General features: G+C 43.2%; 1 protein-coding gene across 3 annotated transcripts in view; it reads left to right on the top strand.

Moving 5' to 3' along the window:
- The first annotated feature begins 486 nt into the window (after positions 1–486).
- RAB43 (RAB43, member RAS oncogene family) overlaps positions 487–21970 on the top strand; it is a 42950-nt gene continuing 21466 nt past the window's right edge. The window contains exon 1 of one of the 3 annotated variants that reach the window (XR_002778334.1): positions 487–920. Coding sequence is in view for 2 of the 3 variants with exons in the window: in XM_011385890.2 (XP_011384192.1) it covers positions 731–934 (204 nt within the window). In the remaining variant the exon portion in view is untranslated. Of the gene's footprint in view, positions 935–21970 lie in introns of all 3 variants that reach the window. The other 2 variants (XM_011385890.2, XM_011385889.2) reach the window with 2 other exon arrangements.

Here is a 21970-nt window from a genome sequence, read left to right as displayed (position 1 = left end):
AGTGCGGCAACATGCTACCACCTCTCCCACTCTTCGTTAGAGAAATTCTGCATTGTTGGCCGTTAGTGTGGGCACTAAGGTGACACTACTGTGGTTGTTCCCTTCCCCAGTGATCGACTCTAGAGGAACCCATTCTGGGTCCAAGTGCTGGGTTAACAGGCCCACGGAGACCCCACCATTCCCTCAAGCCTGCTCCTGACTGTGGGTCTGGAAGAGCAGCAGGTAGGCGAGCCCAGGAAGGCTGACCAGGCCTGGGGAAGGGGGAGGTGGGGCGGCGGCGCCGAGACAAGGACCTGGCTGGAGTCCTGGCTGGAGAGTAGCCTAGGTGAGGAAAGGTCTGAGGTGGGCAATGGTTTGGGGGCTGTGCAGAGGGTGGAATAAATAGGCGAGGGGGGTGTGAGGCGTGCTGGGGGCGGTGCTGAGAGCGGTTCTGAGGGCGGAGTCAGGCTGGGGAGGTGCTGTGGGCAGTGCTTAAGGCGGACCTGAGGGCGGGACTGGCCTGGCTGAGAACTGAGGGCCGGTCGCGAGCTTCGCGGAGGGCCGGGCTAAGGGAGTCCGGGGCGGAGCCCAGGCCGCGGCAGAGGGTCGGCGGGGGCGGGCCCGAGCCTGCGGTCCGCAGCGACCCCGCTTCAGGTGTTGCAGCGGCTCCACGTCGTCAGGCGTCTGCGGCTTCCGTGAGCCCAGGCCGCCCTCAACGTCCCGTGCGGCGGCCCGTGGCTGCCGCGCGGCCATGGCTGGGCCGGGCCCGGGCCCCGGGGACCCAGACGAGCAGTATGATTTTCTGTTCAAGCTGGTGCTGGTGGGCGACGCGAGCGTGGGCAAGACGTGCGTGGTGCAGCGCTTCAAGACCGGCGCCTTCTCTGAGCGCCAAAGCAGCACCATCGGCGTCGACTTCACCATGAAGACGCTGGAGATCCAGGGCAAGCGGGTCAAGGTGGGAGGCGTGGCCTGACTCTCCCCGCCGCTGCGCAGCGGGGGCACCAGGGGCGGCCGGGTTCCCTAGAAGGTTCTCCCTTAGCGGGGGTGAGGGCCACAGCTGGCGTCCACGATTGTCCTGAGGTGTCTGGCAAACCCCTTTCGCTTCTCCTTTCCTTCTTCCTGTCGGAACAGACCTGGCCTTTGGGGTCTGGGCCAAGTTCGGTCCGCAAAGCGCCGGCCTTAGGGAGTGCGTGCGTGCGTGCGTGCGTGCGTGTGTGTGTGTGTGTGTGTGTATGTGTATGTGTATGTGTGTTGGGGGCTAGTGTGAGGGGGAGGCCCTGCCCTCGTGAGCTCACACCCTGGGGGACTTTGCTCCAAAATAACTTCGCCAATGTAAGGCAGTAGAGCGCCTGGCTGTGCCGACCCTTCCCCACCGCGGTCGAAGACCCCAGCTTTGCCCTCGGTGGGGAACCCAGCCAGAAAACTACACCCGCCCCCACGACTAGAGCGATCAGGAAGTAGTTGCGTCTAGGACCAGAAGGCCAAAACTTTTTGTCAGAATTTCCGGCCTGGCCACGCCTCCCTGCAGTCTCTTTGTGAACCTGGTGGTGGAACTTTACTCGACTAGGGCCAGCATTGGGTCCCCTCCCCCAGCTGGAGTTTAATAGAAACTGAAAACTTCACAGATACTGGAAGGTAGGGAAGAGGACCACTCTTTGACAGTGGCTCGGAATAGAAACAGCAGGATGTAGTTGCCACAGTCTTCTGGCAATGGTTTGATAAATATTTGTAATTGATGAATCAGAATTTCTTAACCTGGGTGTCAGCCCTCTCAAACAGAGGAGACGGAAGCCAGGACTGAGCATTGTTCTTGCTCAGTAACTTAACTGCATTGTACAGAAATCCTTTTCCATTCTTTCATGGGTTTGAGTTCACATGATCTCCAGGACAATTCAAGAGCACTGGGCAGGGGCAGTACAGGGTAAATGTTATCTCTGTGTTTTCAATAAGTTGATCCCTGATGCCGCAGATCTCTGCCTCCTTGGTCTGCTGTAAGTCTGCTCATGGTTGCCTTTGGCCTGAATAATTAATTAGCTCTTTGTTTCAGCAAAATTTGGGTGATTTCTCAGTGTTGCCTTTCTCCTGCCCCATCATGGAGAAAAAGTAAGCCAGCAGTCTTTACATGACCACAGTGCACCTAGAGTAGATGTGACTGTGGAAGCAGCAACTACCTGCCTGAAGGGTTATTTTATTTTATTTTCTGGTCTCCTTGGGATACAAAAAAAAGAGCAAGATGTAGCGGGCAGCTTTGAATCATTATTTGGGACCACCCCTTCAGAGTAGGTGGTGAGGGAAGAGCAATGTAATGGGTGGGATGTATCCATGGGTGAGTTTGTACCCTTTGATGATGCCGGCAGCCACAGAGAAAGTGGAGTATTAAAATATGGGCATAAACAGCAGTGTGTTCTTGCAAGCTGTCAGCCTGCTCTCACTCCAGTGTTTGTGGTGACCCATGCTAACGGTGGTCAAGGAGGGGGAAGGGTGTTCTTGTTTACCTGGCAAGATAACAACCTGTGCCCCTTTGGAGCCCAGGGTGTACTGTGTACCCAAGCACAGGTTATGCAATGTAAAACAGGCAGTTCATTATTTCTTTTCCTTACTGTCACCTCCAGATTGTTCTTAGGAGACAAGCAGGTGGGACTAGGAAAGGGAGAAGAGTGGGTATGGTAAAGCTTTTAATAGTTACAATCATTGCCCTTCTTGAGAGTCTGTTGTGTGCCAGCTGTTTTATTGTGTTCTTATTATTAACCCCTTCTTATATAGGATGGACTTGCCCCAGAACACACATCTAGTAAGTGACAGAAGTGGGAATTTTTCTTCCAGTTTTTCTGACTCTAAAGCATTGAGGTTTTTCTTCCTAAACCAGACCATTTCTTAGAATCTGATTGTTTGGAGTAGCAAAGCTCTTGGCAATTATTTACCTCCTCACTTTGCAGTTAGAGAAATCTGTAGCCCAGTGCTCTGAATTAAAACTGAGCAACAGTTGATAGGGGACAGACAGTCTCTCAAGTCAGGATTTGGGGGCTCTACTGACTCATCAGGAGCAAATCATTTTTCCTCTCTCCGAGTTTGTTTTCTCATGTGTAAAATTCCTCTGCTATATCTTCCAGCAGTGTAATTTTTTTTAAATAAGGTTATTGAGGTTTAATTTACACACAGTAAACTTCACCTATTTTTAGATAAAGAGGTCTGTGAACTTGGACAAATTCATACAGTCCTATAACCACCGTCACCATTAGGTATAGAATATGTCCGTTAACCCAAAAAGTTCCCTTGTATCCCTTTGTGTCATTGCCCTACCTTCACCCCAGCTCCTGGCAACCACTGATCTATTTTCTGTCCCTATAGTTTCAACAATGTGATTTTAACTGGAACCTTTGATGAACCAGACTTTTTTGTTGTTTCTGCAACAATAAAATTCCACGTCAGGGATTTAGTTTAGAACCTTTCCAGGATCTGTCCAAGATCCAACAAGCATCCAGTGTGATCTCCTAAACTTACTTTCCCTGTAATGCTGGCATTTGTTAAAGCTTGAGGATCCTTAGATGTAGATTACTTCGTAGTTTTCCAGCTCCTCTGAGCTCCAGTGCTTGGGAGTATGGTAGGATGAAAGGGGAAGGCCAAAAGGCCACAGGTTCAGAAGAGCCTTAATTAGCTTCTCATGCACCCGGAACAATACTACTTTTATCTAGTTTTATATTGAAGTTCCACTTGTTTTTATTTGACCAGGGAGTTCGGCTGCTAAAAAATAAAGTGTGAAACATCACAGATCTAATTAAATTCCTTTATTTCTATAGTCACTTCCCATTACAAGCAGAATAATATCCAAACTCCTTAGCAAACCCTTGCCTGTCTTGCTGACTTTCTCTCCCTTTGTCCCTCACTCACTACTCTTCAGCCCTTTCTGTCCTTCAAACACACTTGCCTCAGCCCTTTTGTATTTTTGCCCCTGTCTGTCATATTCTGTCCCAAAGGGATCTGTCCCTAGAGCCCCATGTAACTACTGCTTCATCATTTGGCTTCCAATGAGAATCTCACCTCTTAAGAGAGGCCTTCCATGGCCTCTCAGACCCTCCTTCCCATTACAGGATAATTCAAGTGTAAGTTTATAGCACTTACTAGAACTTGAAATTATTTTGTTTATTTGGTTTCCTCTTGTATAGTGTCAGTTCCTTGAAAGCTCAGGGATCCAGTCTATCTTGCATATCAGTGAATTTCCGCACCTATATCGGTGTCAGACAAATGGTGTTAAGTACATGTCTGTTAATTGATTTTTATTTATAGAGGGGAAGCCGAGGCCAAAATAAGTGAAGTGACCAACCTGCCCGAGGCCATACACGAGGCCGTGGCAAACTAGAACTTAAACCCAGGGTCAGCTTGGCTTCTAAGCCCGGTACCCAGTTTTACACTTGACCACCATTCTGAGTTCCTCTGAGTTCTAATGATGACCCTGAGATTCTGCAAGTTAATTAATCTAGTAAAAGTGCAGTTGTAGCCACTGCTCTTTGAGAGAAGAATGTGGACTTGGCATTTTATAGATGTTCAACAGTAAAGATTGAAAACTCAGTGAATTTCAGGGTGTTTGTCAGCTAACAGAACATCTAGCCAGTCCCAAACAGCTCATATAGCCTGTTCTACTGGTTAGTAGGCCTTTGTATGTAGTGATGAGTTCCTGTGCCCTATCCCATGTGGATTTCTTCTTCTCTAACTATGCACACTGAACTTCAAGAGTGCTGCTAATCTTTCAAATTATAGAGTCTCTGAGCAGGAATACTGGATTAGGAGTCTAAAGGTCTGAATCTTATGTTCAACCCCACCACAACTGTAGCCAACTCCTTTTCCCTTCTTGGAGCCCCTGGCTTTCTCATTTGTGGAATGGGTCTAATGATCTTTATTCTCCGTGCTTCTTAGGTTGTTGGAAAACTATGGACGTGCTTAAAATAGATTAAATTCCCTTTATATATTTTTAAATACATAATTCATCCACATGGTTTAGAACTTCAAAATTTCAAAGACATGAAAGGGCATTCAGTAAACAAATCTCCTTTCTGTGTTTGTCCCCCAAGCCACCCAGTGCCCTCTAAGAAGAGGCCGTGTTAACTCATTTCTTATCTGCCCTGAAAGTGCTGTTGTAAATAAAACCAAGGAGTCATAACTATAAGGAATTGTTTTATTATTGCTGTTGTTACCATTTTCCTTCCTAAATTAAACAGATTATTTCTTAACCTGCTCTCTCCCACTCCTCCCCGACCTCCCTGTCTGCCAGGAAATCTCAGCAGGTTCTAAATCCTTAAAATATTCTGACTGTTCCTCTACTCACTCTTATCTGGGACAACACAAAGGCCTGTTATGTAAACTTGTTTTTGCCGATCACTGGGGACATTGGCCTTAAGATTACACACAGAAGTTCACCTTATAAAATTGTACCCCATTTATTCAGCTTTCTCTCAGGTTCATTATCCCCTTTTTGGGGCTGCTGCCACAGAAGTAAAGTCTATGCCCTTAGGCCTAGGCCTCCCGAATTTAGGACCTTCACCCTTGACTTTCAAACTTCCCTTGGCGCTAAAGTCATCTTTGTTTTATGGCATTTCCAAAAGGGACAGGATAAAAGGAACCAGCTTCTTTTAAAAGTTTACATCCTCAGGCCTTCCAATCAGGGGTCCACAAGCCTGCATCTGCAAGCCTGTCAGGGGAGGGCTCAATAAAGGAACAGTGTCCTCTGCCAGCACTTCTGTCTAGGAGAAAGCTACCCCTCCAGCCTTCACCCTGAAGCCAGACAACTCAGTTCCTTTCCATATGTTCCTGGCACCTTTCGAGCTGTTGCCTCAGCACTGGAGCTCAGAACAAGTGAGTCCATCACCAAATAAGTCCACATGCAGGCCCCTTAAGAAGAAAGTCTGCGGCTCCCTCAGCCCTCCGTCTCACTCAGCCACAGTCTCCACTGGTTTTCACAGCCAGAAGTTGTGGGGACTTCTCTTCGCAGTACTGGAACCCTAGGCTGGGGAACTTGTAGTGGGGCCGGGATCCCTCACTCTTCCAGGGGAACTTCTGCAGCCAAGATATTTTTCCTGATTCTCAACCACTACACACAGGTGTGGGACCAGCCTGTTTCACATCTCCACCCCTCTTACCAGTCTCAAGGTGTCTTCTTCTTTGTGTTGCCAGTTGTAGGATTTCTGTTCAACTAGACTTCAGGTGACTCCCAATGGTGGCTATTTTGGAGTTTAGTTTTAATTTTGATGTGGTTGTGAGAGGAGGCACAGCATTTACCTATTCTGCCATCTTGACTGGAAGCCTCCTGACTTCTTCAATTTTGATCAGAGATAGTAAAAGAACTGTTAGATAAGAGAGAAGTTCTAGGTCCTGCTAGTTGTCTGAAGAAATCTGTTCTTGAGACCATTGACAACCATCCTTACTGCAAAACAACAGTCTTCAGGCAGCATGTGTAGTGGAAAGACAGTGGAAATGGGACCAGTGTTAGAGCCAAACCGCACCAGGTTAAAATCCTAGTTTTACCACATGGCCTTGGGCACATGACGTCACCACTTCTAATCTGCTTCACCTGCAAATACCCTAGCTTTAAGGACCTGAGGTATAGTGGATCATCAGTAAATGGGAACTGACATTAGCATGGAATCACCTGAGAGAGATTGTGTTGTGGGGAATCAGGAAGTGTGGGGCTGCCCAACTGGCTTTGTTCAGGTTACTTCGCTGATCTCTTATCAGTGAAATGAAGAAAAGATTCCCTGTCTTACCTATCCATATAGGGTTTCTGTGTAAAAAAAAGGCAAGAGCCTGGCCCCTGGGGCAGATCTGGGCAGAGATTTCACACTGGTTAGGGGGTCACAGTGGGACAAGTCACACAAGGCCTTTAGCACCTTGCCTGGTCCGCATTACAGCTCAGTGTCGACATGTCTGTCTCCTTTACTCACTTTTATCTCTTTAGTCTTTAATCTCTTTTGGAATTTCTTCATTTTCCATTGACCTTTTTGTAGTGTTACGTCTATGGTAGGCCCTTGCTGAGGCCTAATGCTGAATGTGGTTTTCTTTTGATGCTTTGAGTGTAAGGAAATAATAGAGTTGAGTAGTAATAGGGCAGCCCTTCCTCTTTCATGTACTGCATCTTCTGTTTTCACCATTATTCTCATACATTGTTCCACTTGATCCTCGCAGTGGCCCTGTGAGAGAGACCCTCATTTTACAGAGGGAGAAATAAAGGCCTGTGTGTAGCAAGTCTGAACCAGAACCTAGCCTTCTAGCTCCTAGTCTGGTGCTTTTTCCTCATTGCTGTATTATGCCCTCTATCACTACCAACATACACATACATGTATGCACACACACATACACACACACACGTATGAAAAGGTCTGGGACAAATTTAATATGTAGACCATCATATATCACTTGTATTTTACATTTTGATGAACAGTGTTATATGAAAATCCTAATGCCAAGTGCTTATTAAATAAATCCTTATGAATTGGGAGAAATAGTACATATGGCCAGTGAGAACAAAAGAAAAGCTCATTATCTAGAATGACCTACAAAATGCTGCTTTATTGAACATATAGTAACAGAAGCCAAGCAAGTGCTATTAGATAGAGGGCTTCTCTAACCTGCTTCGATGAATTAATAAATAAGGACCACTTATCATTAATAACTCCTGTCTTTATACCATTACAAATATGTCTTCCCCTAATCTCACTTGCAGTGCTTTGCCTTGCAAACCTCCCTTTTCTGGATTAGAAAAGGCAGACTTAATCCTAGGTAAGGTGTGTGAGCATTATCAGTTCTTAGAGGTTTTCACACACGTTCATAGTGATACCATCCCAAATATGAAGTGTAGCTAAAAAGTATAATGGCTGATTTTTAAAAAATGACAACCTAGAAATTAAATGTGTAAGTAGGTGCTGTCCCTTTAAAACTAGTCTCCATTCAAGAGTGTATAAGTATTTCCCAAAAGTTTATAATCAGCTATGATGATCCTTACTCAAAATCTTCAGAACCTGCAACTCTTTCTTTAGGCAGGTCTTTCAGAGGTAGATTTGATGACTAATAGCAGAAGGCCACTAGAGACTACCACAGTGTTAGCAGGTCCAAAATGAGGTTTAACCATAAAATCACAGTTCTAGTTCACATTAGGCCAGGTGGCTTGCCCAAGGACCGTGAGGGCAATTGCTGTATCTTTTGGGCAGTGACAGGTCATTGGAGTAAGTGTGCTGCCTCCTGATGTGACTACTTTTTAAGGAGACAAGGTTTATTTTGAGTTGGGAGGCCTAAAAAGTTGGTCTCTAGCTCTCAGCTAATAGTGGGTCATTTCCCCTCCCTATGTCAGTTATCTTGTTTGTGACATGAGGATATTGGACTATGCTATCTTTGAAGGATTCATCATTCACTGAAAAAAAAAATTCCTTGTAATTTCAAGCCAGGTAATCCACACCCCTGCCATTTTTATGCCTGAGAAGTGTACAAATCAGATATTTTTAAAATTAAAATATTCTATTTACATTTTCCAGTGAGAAACTTTGACTTTTTTTGTTTTAACTTGTTTTTTACTCTTGGGTTTTAACTCTGTAATGGATACACATATAGTGGGTTGTTTCATGATGAAAAACATGGATCACAGCTCTCAGAATAAACTTCACTTTGCTAGCTATCTGTCATGTTTACATTATAGATGAACTACATAGAAAAAAATCAATTTTATTATTGAAATCACAAGGTAAATACCTCAATATAAACTGACTCTACAGTTTTCTTTGAGTTATTTTCTCCAGAATAAGCCCTTGACAAGTATTGGCTGAATGAACAAGCAAGTGAGCAAGAGCGAAGGGAGAGGCACATCTGGATAGGAAAGTGTCAGTGGATCTGTAAGCACTGCTTCAAGAGTGGGATTCATGCAAAAGTTGGAGGGTACCTGAGCACAGAGCAGGAAATGAATGTGAGGTGAAAAGAGGGACCTTGTGGAAACTCGGGTTTCCCTGATACTGGAAAGGAGAGTGGTAATAGATGGAAGGCCCTGGTGTGTTAAGATGCTTTGGGGCAGTTTGCTCTGCATGTGTATACATGTATGTATATGTCAACAGATTATTATTTTGCTTTACATAAGTTGGCCTTACCTGATTATCCTGCCTAATGTAGCACTTTACCAAGTTCTCTTTTTAAAAAAATCTTTATTGAGATATAATCCATTACCATAAATTTCCCCATTTAAAGTATACAGTTCAGTGATTATGTATGTATGTATGTATGTATGTATGTATGTATGTATGTATGTATATACTCACCAAGTTGTGCAGCTGTCACCACAATTATCTCAGGATGTTTCCATCACCCCAAAAAGAACCTTGTACCGGTTAGCAGTCATTCACATTCCACCCTCTCCCCAGCCCCTGGCAACCATTTGTCTACCTTCGCTCTCTACAATGTTGCCAACTCGACATTACATATAAACTGAACCACACAATATTAGAGGTTTTCTTGTGTCTAGCTTTTTTTTTTTACTCCAAGCATGATGTTTTCAAGGTCTGAGTTACTTTCTTTCCTTTCCTTGTTTTGCTTTGTTTCTAATTCCCAGGACTTACCACCACCCTAAGTCACCCTTGCTTATTTGTTTTCAGGCCTGAGAAGGAATGTGATCTCTGCCTGTGGGCCCACACCTAAACCTGTGCCTTCCCTGTTTGTTGTTGATGAATGACTGAAGCACTCTGCCCTCACTGTTCAGTGACTGACTTTTTCCACGTAACAAAGTATATTTTAGTATTTATTGGATTAATTAGTTGTTTCTCTTTCTTGTCACCTCTAGTAATTTGGAAATATTTATATGCTACTTCTACTTATGTTGTTAAATTTTAAATGCATATTTAAACTTATATTTTTCTATCTACGGTCTATAATTAATATCTATTTTTTGACCTGAAGAAGACAAGAACCCTGGCATGCTTTTTCTCCCTCCTCATTGCCTCCATCCCTACAACTTCCACATTAAAATCATCTAGGATTTGAATTCCAAAACATTATTAATTTTTTGACATTTTGCATCAATAGTTAGACTTAATTCTAAGTTTTATTTATGGTTTACTTTACTTCTTTGATTTATTTTCGTTTTGTCTGAATTGTTTCTCAAGTGCAAGTCTATAATTGATCAACTTGCAGTAACCACATGTCCAAAATTAACTTTATTCCCCTCTCCTCCTTAAATGTTAGCTTGGCTAGATATAGAAATCTACTTAGAAAATAATTTCCTCAGAACTGTGGTGATATTGCACTACTTTAAAGCACCCAATGCTGCTGATATAAAGTCTAAGTCTAGCTAAGTTATTGTTTGTTTGAAGTCAACTTACTTTGTCTTTTCGTAAGCATTTAGGTTTTTTTTTAAAAAAAATGATTTCTGATGTTCTGAAATCTTACCATAGTGTGCCTAAGTTGTGGGATATTTTTCGTCCTGCTCTGAACTCAGTATGTATAATCAATATAAAAATGCCTATATTTTAATTGCACAGGACAGAAGCTAGAACCTAAGTTCTATCCTCAACATCTCTTACTTTTACCTCCATCCTGAAGCTTGTTCTGTTGTGCTTTGTTCTGGACAACCCCTGGGCTCCGCCTTCCAGCTCACTGATTTACTTTTTAGCCGTATCTCTTCTAATAGTCATTTCATCTTTTGGTTTCTTTATTTTGACAATGACATTTTTCATTTCCAAGATCTCCAGTTGGTTCTCTTTCATATCAGTAATATTTTTATTTGGAGGATATTATTCATACTTTTATTTTTCACAACTTTTCACTATGAAAAATTTCAAACATATAGAAAAGTTGAAAGAATAACGCAGTGAACCCCATTCATACTCCACCTAGATTCAACAGCTGTTCATGTTTTGCTGTATTTGCTTAATCTTTCTATGTATGTAATAGAAATATTTTTATTTCAAAGTAAGTTTCAGATATCATGATATTTCACCCCTGGATACATCAACATACAACTTTTAAGAATAAGCATAATACCCCTATCACATCTAAGCAAATCAGTATTCCTATAATAGCATCTACTATCTAGTCCATTTTTAAATTTCTCCAGCTTTCTCCAGAATATGTTCTATAGTGTTTTTCCCCTTGAACCAGAGTCCAGTATGGGTTTAGTCCAGAACAGTGCCTCACTTTTTTTTAACGTCATTGTCTTGTTGTTTTTATTGTCACTTAAGAATCACTTTCTGGATTTGTCTCATGGTTTCCTCGTGGTGTCTTTTCATTTGTTCGTTTATCTCTTATATTGCCTGTAGAGGCCTAATTAGACTTGGGTAGAATGGTTTTGGTGAGAATGACTTATTGGTAATGTTGTATACTCCACATGGCATCACAGCAGACGGCATGTGATGCCAGGTTATCCCACTGGTAGTGATGCCAAGCTTAGTCACTTGGTTAGGGTAGTGACCACCAGATTTCTCCATTTATATTTATTGTTAAAGATTCCTCTTTGTTCTGTTAACTTCGTTTCTTGGGCTATCATTTAAGAACCATAGCCTTGAGCTGGCCTTTTCTGTCTGGAGCAGTGGGCAAGTTGAAAAGAGAATCATGCCTAAGACTTGGAAGGTGCTCTGTTGAATTTAATTACAGTTGTTGGCTAGAAGTTACCATATGACACCCTGAGGCATACACTACATGTCAGGGAGATTATTAAATGGCAACAAGTTCACAGTTTATGCATCTATTCAGTAACTATTCTTTCCCAGGCATTGTTGTAAGCACTGATGAAAAAAAAAAGATAAATAAGATACAGCACACATCTGGTTGGGGGAACAGATGTGTAAATAAATAGCATGCAGTGCTATTAATGCTGTTTCTGTAGTGACTGTAATTTCTGAACCAAGAATTGGAACATATGGCCTGACAAGTACATGTGTGTTTATTGTGGTGACAGAAGGACTGAGTATTTAAAACTAGGACTGTTCCATCAAAGCAGGGCCCTGTGGTTGCCATGGCTGTTGTAGGGATGTGTGCTCAATGTTGCAGGGGCACAGAGGAGACAGCAGTCTGCTCTCCCCAGGGTCATAGAGGTAGTGAGGTTTGAGCCTGACCCTAAAAGATAAGTGAGTTTTCCAATGGGGAAAGACAGAAAGGGCTTTGCTACCAACATCATATCTGTACAAAGCCATGGAGGTATGAAAGACAGCATCTGTGTGTTTGTCCAGTCCGGTGTACTTGAAATATGGGGTTAGTGAGCCCATGGGCAGAGGTTAGGACCAGCGTTCTGATCATACTAGTAAGTATGTCAACTGTGTCCTAAGGAAGCACACTGGTCAGCTTTGTCTGGGAGACCCACTGTTTGTCTCTGAGGGTTGACATGGGCTGGAGGCATAATCAGCAGGAATTATGGGGCAGCGAAGGGGTCAAGGCTAGTGGGGCTCCCAGCTTGGCCCATTCTCCATTAATCCAACTAGCAGGGCACAGGAGGGACTGTTCGAGGGAAGGCAAAGTTCACTTTCGTTCATAAGGTATTTGAATCCCTGGTAGGCCAGGCCCTTGCTTATGAGGAGTTTTGGGGGAAAACTGTCTGATGGCAGGCCTGGGGCTTTGGCAGTGCTTGGCTGCTGGGAAAGTGAGGCCTCTCTTGGCTTGGCTTTTCCCATCTCCTTTGAGACACAGAGGGCATTTGAGCCAAGTGATTGGGCCTCCTCTACTAAGCTTTCTCTGCAATCCCACAGTAGGCCCATTTTCTACCCAGCTACCCAGGTGATACTTCACAAAAAAAGAAGCAAGTTGGGGTTTCAGGGAATTATTGTGGAGGCTATGAGGGCTCTACAAAACCATTTACCAAGGAAGTCAGAACTTGTAGTTGTGTCTCTAGGAATGCTGCCATTGCTTGCTTTCAGCATGCACTGTTGCCATGAGGAGCTTGCAGTCTACCCTGTTTGCTGCTGACTCTTCCCTGCTCATCTGGAATGAACTGAGTGGAAGGGCTTCTGGCATCCTGCTTTGAATGGTCACCCTACGTTTCCCCATAGTGCACAAAGTGGCCTGTGAGTGTAGTTTGGGTGGTGACAGGGAAGAGGGCCATGGAGGAAAGGCTTGGATAGTGATAGATGGTCTCAGCTTCCCTGGAGAGGGGAGAAAGGGGTCCCTGGTAAGCTGATGGCCCTTTGTGAGTGACTGGGGCAAGATTCATTGGTCAGAGGTGAGGGTCCTTTCCTACATCATGCCTTTTTCCCACCAAGACTGTTCAGGAAAGGGTTTGACTGATTCCTGCAGAAAATGTAAATCATCAAGATTTCTTAGAAAAAAAAGAAATGGATATGATTTGTGGAGGAACTGTGCATACATTATAGGGTATGAGGTTTTAGAGTCAGACAGTGCTCTCTGACACTTCTTTCCTGTGACACTGTGACCCCTCATCTAAAAATAATAAGACTTACCTTCTGGGGCTATTGTGAGGATGAAATGGACCAACAGGCATGAAGCAGTAATAGTGCCAGTGCCTGGAGGTTCCCAAAGCACATTGGAACCCAACCTTCACCCTGTGCTCCCACCAGCCCTGCAAAATAGGGCTTGTCACTGCTGTTCCCAAGTTACTGGTGAGGAAACACAGACTCCAAGAAGCTACTGTGACAATCCTTGATCACTTAGCTGATCTCTGTTTCATTCAAACTGCAGATGGCCCTACCAAGGAGAGCTGCAATGTGACAGAGGACAAAGAAAATATTCTCTGATGCTGGGATCTTGAGTAACTATCTTTAGGGGGTGGGATGAATTTATGCTCAGTGGTCCGTCCCCAGCCTTACTGCCCACTGCAGAGGAGCAGTCTTGCCCATCTAACACTGTCTGTATGAGGTCCATGTTGCTTGCCTCTCCCTGCGTTGCTAGCCCAGCATTCTCACCTTTCTCTTCCTCTCTTGATCTCTGTTTAGTTCCTTGACTGTCTTTAACCTGCTAACATACTGGAGGTTTTGCAGCATTTTACTATTGTCCTAACAGTACACCCATGTCTCGGGCTGTGGCTTTTTTGCAAGCCTGGGCCAAGCTCTTCCCTTGGAGAACTGAGCCAAGAGAAGTGACAATGTTGGCTTGGAGGAGTAGCCCACAAACAACACTTCCTGGTTCTACTCACCACATCCCAAGACACCATGAAAAATAGCCCAGGAACTCGTATTTGGGTCTGTCTGTCCAGTTTTCAGAGTTTTGTCCTCAGAACTAAGTTTTCCAAGGTCCTTTTCTACTATGAGTAGCAAAGAACTTTCCATTACCTGCTTTGTCACGCAGGAGAAAGACTGTTCAAATACAATCCTCTTTTCTTTCCACTGGGACGGGCAGTGCTGGACACAGATTCTGAGAACTGAACCATGTATGCTTTTAACATAATAAGCAGCATTGATTTCCCACTGGGGCATATGCATACTCACTTCATAAGAATAGCAGCCATGAGACCCTGGAAAGTAGTTTGAACCTCACCACGCCTCAGGTCTCCTCACTGGCCTGACTACCAGGACCTGCTTTCGGAAGGCTTCCTTCCTTGTTGAGCACCTGCTGTGCACCAGATTACTGGTGGCACAAAGGAATAAGGTGGAGTCTCTCCTCTCAAGAGTCCGTTCTGGATAGTGAGAAACAGACTTACAAACCAGAAGCCACCATGCAAACAGCCCTAGGGCAGTTCCCATTATGAAGCCCATTTTGTTTGGCCTACAGAATGGCAATTTGCTTGTTTGTATTTTTATTGTATTTGCTTTAGGCAGGATGTTCTTTTCTGTCAGCTTGCTGTATTTTATATTCCCTGCCTGGCCCCCAAAGACATTCAACATGTCTATGGGAGCATGAAAGAAAGGAGAATGAATCTGCTTAGGGTTGGAGCCCAGGCTAATGTCAAGGAAAGCTCTACTAACTAGGTGACTTTGGAACTGGGGTCCTGAAGGTTAGGTAGGAGTTTACCGAAATGGCAAGATGAATACAGCCTATCCTAGAAAAAGGAGATAATGACAAGAATGATAATACCCCATCATGGGTGTGGGGACTCAGAGGGACAGTATAAACTGGGAGTCATTAGATGTGGAGCGTAGAGGAGAAAATAAACCTCATGGAGACTGTGCTTCCCCGACTGAGGCAACAGTTGGTGGACCAGAGCCTGCCTGCCACCAAGGCAAAAGAAGGACCAAAACCAGGCCTTTTGAAACCCCCACCCCACTCTACCCCTTTGAAACTTACCACCTCCTGCTGAGTGAGAAGGGGTCAGTTCCTGTCTTCTGAGCCGATGCCTTCTGGGAGCCATTTCCATCCTAGCTGGGCCTCGCTCGTACCCTCTGTGCCAAGCAGATGCTTCTGGGCTTTGCTTTAGATAAGAGTAGCCCAGGGAATTTCCTCTAAAAAGAAAAACTGGCAGGGAAGGGTTAGAGAAGCTGACAGTGTGCCAAGTGGGAGGTTAGAGAGTTAGGGAGAGAAGGCTCAGGTATAATTCACAGTACAAAGTCCCTGTATATTTGTCAAGTGAAAGTGCAGGAAGAGAACTTCCAGGTGGTAGGGGTGGTAGGTGGAGAAGTAGGCAAGGTAGGGTGGCGGTTTCAACTTAGCAGATGTTCTAAGTAGTTTAAGGCTGATTATGTGATCTGGTAGTGAAATATTCCGAGTCTCATCAGGATGCGAATTACCCAACAGTTAGCTTTCCTAAACTAGGGCCTAGAGTCTAGCTACTAGATGAAGAGCAGATGGGGCAGGGTAACAGGCTCTGAGGGCAGAAATGGTACTCATCCATTCAATATATATTTACTGAGCGCCTTCTGCATGCCAGGCACTATGCTGAGTGTTGGACACATGCAGAAAGCCAGACGGACACATGCAGAAAGCCAGACAGACACAGCCTCTGCCCTTGTGAAACTCATATGAGGGAGACACAGTTAATATTTAAAAAGTGCAAGTTGGATGTGCATTATGGCAGGCAGCGGAGTGCACTGAAGAAAAATAAATTGAGGTGAGGGGATAATATGGGCTGCTCTTTTAAAAAAGGGTAGTCATGATAGGACTGTCGGCAGAGGCGATATTTGAATGTAGATTGGAATGAAGGGAAGAAGTCGGCATGTGGAGAAGAGCACTTCAGGGGAAACATCAGGGCAAGCATTTTGACATAGAGACCTCAAGGAGTTGACTCAAGGACCAGTAAGGAGGCAAATATACTGTGGTGAGGCTACAGAAGGTAAAGTTGGATCCTGTGGGTCCTTTTATCTGGGTCCCAAGGACCTAGGGGATGCCACTTGAGGGGGAGTGCAGAGGAGTGACAGGATTTCAACACTGTTTTAGCAACTTCACATTGGCAGCTATGTCGTCAATTGGGAACATTGGCAGAAGCCTGAGCAGGTTTAAGGCTGTCTTCAGTGACCTGGTGTCAGGCTAGGTAGAGGCAGTGGCAAGTATGAATGGGAGGGAGCAACAAAGGCAGAAGAGTGGAGACTCAGTGCCTTTGGTTTACTGCTCACCAGGCCCCTGCTGAGGACTAGAAACAGGGAGGTAGGCAGAGAGACAGACAGACAGACAGGCTTAGACTCACTTTTGTGCTGAATGCCTTCAGAACCAACCTTTCTCCTCTGTGACATTGGGCTTTTGGTCTCTGCAGGTCCAAGTGAAGATTCTGTGAGATGTCCCACATGCCACTCCAGAACCCCACAGTTTCTACACGGTTGGCTTTGCTCTGGTTTCTGAGACCTAGAGCTTAGAGGACTAACCGTCCTTTCTAATAGATAGTTCAGGATGATGCTAGTCAGTTTGCCTGCCTTCTCAAGTAGCTAAGGTGGCTGATCAGACGCATTAAACTTTTCACCTGGTCTCCCTTGGGGCCCTGCCTGATGGCAGGCCAAAGGCTTTGGCAGTGCTGGGAAAGTGGGGCTTCTCTAGCTTAGCTTTTCCCGCCTCCTTTGAAACACAGAGGGCATTTGGACCAAGTAGTTGGGCCTCCTATACTAATCCTTCTCTATAATCCCACAGTGGGCTGATTCTCTACCCAGCTACCCGTGTGATATTTCGTAAACACCAATCAGAACACATCTTGTCTTAGCTTGAGTTTTTCCTGGAAAACAGCCTAAGACAAGGGCTTGCATGTAGCTTACTTGTTTTGGGGTCTAGAGAGAGAAGAAAGGAAATGTTATACAAGGTTGCATTCTAAAGTTGGTCACTGCCATGGGCAAGTAGGGTTTAATCTGGCCTGAGCATCCTTTACCCCTGGCAAAGGGTTGATCCAAAGGGTGGTACATCCCTGTCACTTCTGGGTTATAAAAACATGAGTGCTTGGTGATTTCCAATAGACCTCCTGGGCAAGAATCAGAGGCTACATGGCAGGCAACAAGGCATGCCAGGTGCTGCAAGGAGTTTTAAGTTGTTATACTGTGTGAAGCTGGTTGCTGCTGTGATGGCCGGAGTACAAGGTGAACTGCTAAGATATGTGAAGTAGAATAAAAGAGGCGTCTGATACATATTTCCCTTCTTCAGACAATGTCCAATGGCTTCCCATTGCAATAAAAATAAAATTCACTCTTGACGTTGGCCTACAAGATCGTACATGCTCTAGCTTCCTCTGACTGCATCTCCTTCCAAATTCCTTCTTTGCCGCCATCTGTCCACACTGCCCTTTCTGTATCTCGAACATGGCTAACTTTGTCCTGTTTCTGGGCCTTTGCTCTCTTTCCTCTGCCTGAACATTGTCCCAATGGCTCTTCCTCATCAGGCCTCAGCTCAAGTGTCACCTTCCATGACCACCCTAGGAGTCCCCCAGAACGGGAGGTTCCTCCCATTACTTTGATTTTCTTTAGAGTGCTCGTTATCCCCCTCTGCAAGTATCCTATTTACATTCTTCTTGTCTGCCTCTTTTTACTAGAATGTGAACTCTGTTTTTGTTTCATTCCCTGCAATAGCTCCAGTTCCTAAACGGGCTGGGACATGGCAGAAGCTCAGTACATAATGACCTGTGCACACAACCCAATGTATTTTTCTTTGGGCACTTTATATATTCTGCTTTGTATTAAAGTTTCTTTGTATATATTAAAAATACTAGCCAAAAATTGTAATAGCTCAGTAGATAGTATTAAATTGATGCGTTTATCCAGCACCTTCTCTGTGCTAGGCACTGTGCACATTGAATCTGTTATTTTACCTTTCCAGCACCTTGTTTTACAATGAAACACTGAATTAAGTTTTAGCCCAGAGACACCAAGCTGGCAGATCTCAGAACTGGTTTATGATCTCAAGCCTGTTGGACTCCAGAGCACTGACAAGGCTCTTTATTTTCCCCTTTCTTTAATATGGGAGAATATGATAAGAATACTACTAGTCCTGAAAAGGATCTACTTTCTAAAAATATCTCCTCCATTACTGCCCAAATTTCACCAATTGGTTGACCTAGATAATGTAATCTGTAGCTGTTTTGTTGGTTTTTAATTTAGTTTTTATTTTTATCAGAGTTATACTCATGTATGGTTTAAAGAGTCATTTGGTTCAACCAGGCTTGTTACAAAAAGGTCTCCTAATACCCCTAACCCCAGTCTACAGGGGCAATCACTTGCAACTCTTTAGTTGATAGGGTTTTTCTATTTTTCTTGCTTATATTGCTCCCACCTCATTATAGGCATAATCTGTTGACTTCCCGCTTTGGAAGATGAGGGTTTAACTAACTCTCAGCATCACCTCAGCCCCCGTCACACACATACACCCTTTGCATCCTCCCAATAGACGTGTGGTAATACTGACTAGATCAGCATTAAGTTCCTTTCAACTCTATTCTTGAAATATATCCCAAATTCAATCACTTCTCCCTACTTTTTACTGCTACCGTCCTGGTCCAACCACCATGTCTTACCTAGATTATGGCCATAGCCTCCTAATTGGTCTCCTCATTTCTGTCCTAGTTCTCCTTTGATCTGTTCTCAGTACAGCAATCAGAATGATCCTGTTAAAAAGTAAATCTGATTAGCTTAAAATTCCTGTGGCTTCCCACCTTCACTTAGAATGAAGGCCAGAGTTCTTACTATGGTCTATAACAGCAGTCGTCAACCTTTTTGGCACCAGGGACCGTTGCTCCTATGAGAATTTAATGCCTGATGATCTGAGGTGGATCTGAGGTGGTGATGCTGGCACTGGGGAGCAACTGTAAATACAGATGAAGCTTCGCTCAGTTGCCTGCCACTTACTCCTGCTGTGTGGCCTGGTTCTTAAAAGGCCACGGACTGGTACTGGTCTGTACTGGTTCCCTGACCTATAAGGCACTGCATAATCTTGCTCCCTTGATACTTCTCTGTCATTCCTTCTTACTCTTTCCCTTTTTACTCTGTTCCAAATACAATGATCTTCTTACTTGCTTTGAATGTACTAGTCATATCTACCTCAGGACCTTTACACTTGCTCTACTTCTCCCTAGAATGTTGTCTGCTAGACATCTTTATAGTGATTTTCCTGCACAGCTAGATATCTGCACAGTTAGCTAATTTTCTTCAGATCTTTATCTAATAGTTATTTCAAGAAGGATTTCTTTGGCCATCCTATCTAAAACTTCATTCCTCACCATTCCTCATAATTTCTTCCCCTGCTTGTTTTTTCCTTCTTATCACTATTCAGAAAACTTGCCATTTTTATTAACTTATTTTATAATAAATATTTTTATATTATATGTTTATATATAAATATATTTTATAATAAATATAAATTTAAACTTTTTTTCAATTACGGTTGGCATAGAATATTATTTTAGTTTCAGATGTACAACATTGTGATTATTTATATAACGTATGAAGTGATCAATCCAGTAAATCTAGTACCCATCTGACACCATACATAGTTATTACAATATTATTGACTATGCTATATTTTACATGACTATTTTGTAACTACCAATTTGTACCTCTTAATTTTTTCTGCCCATCAACCATCCCCCAACTCTCTTCCCATCTGGCAATCATCAGTTTGTTCTTTATCTCTATGAATTTGTTTCTGTTTTGTTTGTTCATTTATTCTGTTTTTTAGATTCCACATATAAATGAAATCATATGGTATATGTCTTTCTCTGACTTATTTCACTTAGTACAATACCCTCTGGGTCCATGTTGTTGCAGATAGCAAGATTTCATTCTTTTTTGTGGCTGAGTAATATTTCATTGTGTATATGTACCACCTCTTTATCTCTTCATCCATTGATGGACACTAGGATGTCTCCATATATTGGCTACTGTAAATAATGCTGCAATGAAAATATGGATTCACCTGTCCCTTCACAGTGGTATTTTTGGTTTCTTTGCATAAATACCCAGAAGTGGAATTACTGCGTCCTTCTTGTCTCCTTTTATAGCCTTTGTTTTAAAGCCAGTTTTGTCTGGTATAAGAACTGCCACCCAGCTTTTGTTTGTTTCCATTTTCATAAAATGTCTTTTTCCATTAATTTACTTTCAGTCTGTGTGTGTGTCTTTGGATCTGAAGTGAGTGTCTTATAGGCAGCATATGTAAGGGTCATGTTTTCTTATCCATTCAGCTACCCTATGTCTTTTGATTGGAGCATTTAACCCATTTACATTTAAAGTAATTGTTGATAGGTGTGTAGTTATTGCCATTTTATTAATATTTTTAATCTTTTTTCTTCTTAAGGAAGTTCTTCTAACATTTCTTATAATACTAGTTTGGTGATGATGAGCTCCTTCAGCTCTTTCTTCTCTAGGAACCTCTTTATCTCTCTTTCTGTTCTAAATGATAACCTTGCTGGGTAGAGGTAATCTTTGTTGCAGGGCCTTGCTATTTATCAATGAATATTTCCTGCCAATCCCTACTGGCCTGTAAAACTTTGTTGAGAAATCAGCTGACAGTGTTATGGGAGCTTCCTTATAGATAACTGCTTTTCTCTTGCTGCTTTTAAGATTCTCTTTGTCTTTATCCTTTGGCATTTTAATTGTGATGTGTCTTGCTGTGGGACTCTTTGTGTTCATCTTGTTGGGACTATCTGTGCTTCCTGGACTTGCGTGTCTATTTCCTTCACCATGTTAGGGAAGTTTTCCATTGTTATTTCTTCAAATAAGTTTTCAATTCCTTGCTCATTCTCTTCTCCTTCTGGTAACCCTATGATGCGAATGTTGCTACTCTTTATATTGTACCAGAGGCCCCTTAAACAATTCTCATTTTTTGGATTCCTTTTTCTTGTTAACATTCTGATTGGGTGTTTTCTGCTACCTTATCTTCCAAATCGCTGATTTGATCCTCTGCTTATCTAATCTACTATTGATTCCTTCTAATGTATTCTTCATTTCAGTTATTATATTCTTCATTTCTGACTGTTTGTTTTGTATCTCCTTTTTTATATTTCCTATATCTTTGTTGAATTTTTCACTGAGATCATCGAGCATCCTTATGACCAGTGTTTTGAACTCTGTCTGTGTTTGTCTCCATTTTGTTTAGTTCTTTTTTCTGGAGCTGTGTTCTATTCTTTCATTTGGGATATGTTTCCTTGTATCCTAATTTTGGCTACTTCCTGTGTTTGTTTCTATGTATTAGGTAGATCTGCTGTGTCTTCCAGTCTTGTTATAGTCACCTTATTTAGCAAGTGTTCTGTGGGGGTCCAGTGGTGCAGTCTCCCAGGTCACCTGAGCTGGCTGCTCCAGGGATGTGCCTTGTGTGGGTTATATGTGCCCTCTTGTTGTGGTTGAGCCTTGATTGCTATTGGCACATCAGTGAGAGGGATTGACCCTCGGCCTGATTGGTTTTGAGGACTATCTGTGACTACAGTGGAAGAGCTGAGATTTTTTTTTGTTTGGTTTTGTGTTTTAACTTTTAAAATTTTCACTTCTAAGAAAGTATCTCTTTTTGTATTTACATTATACAATTCAATGAGGTTTTTTTTTTTGTTATACTTGGTGTACAATAATATATTAGTTTCAGTTGCACCACATAGTGATTATAGAGATCTATATAACTCACAAAATGATCACCCTACTAAATCTAGTACCCCTTTTCCCCCTTACATATTTATTACATTATTAACTATTTTCCTTAT

This window comes from Pteropus vampyrus, unplaced genomic scaffold (genome assembly GCF_000151845.1).
Source record: "Pteropus vampyrus isolate Shadow unplaced genomic scaffold, Pvam_2.0 Scaffold818, whole genome shotgun sequence".
Classification (NCBI taxonomy): Eukaryota; Metazoa; Chordata; class Mammalia; order Chiroptera; family Pteropodidae; genus Pteropus; species Pteropus vampyrus.
Note: the sequence above shows the minus strand (reverse complement) of the source record. Positions and strands in the feature narration are given on the sequence as shown.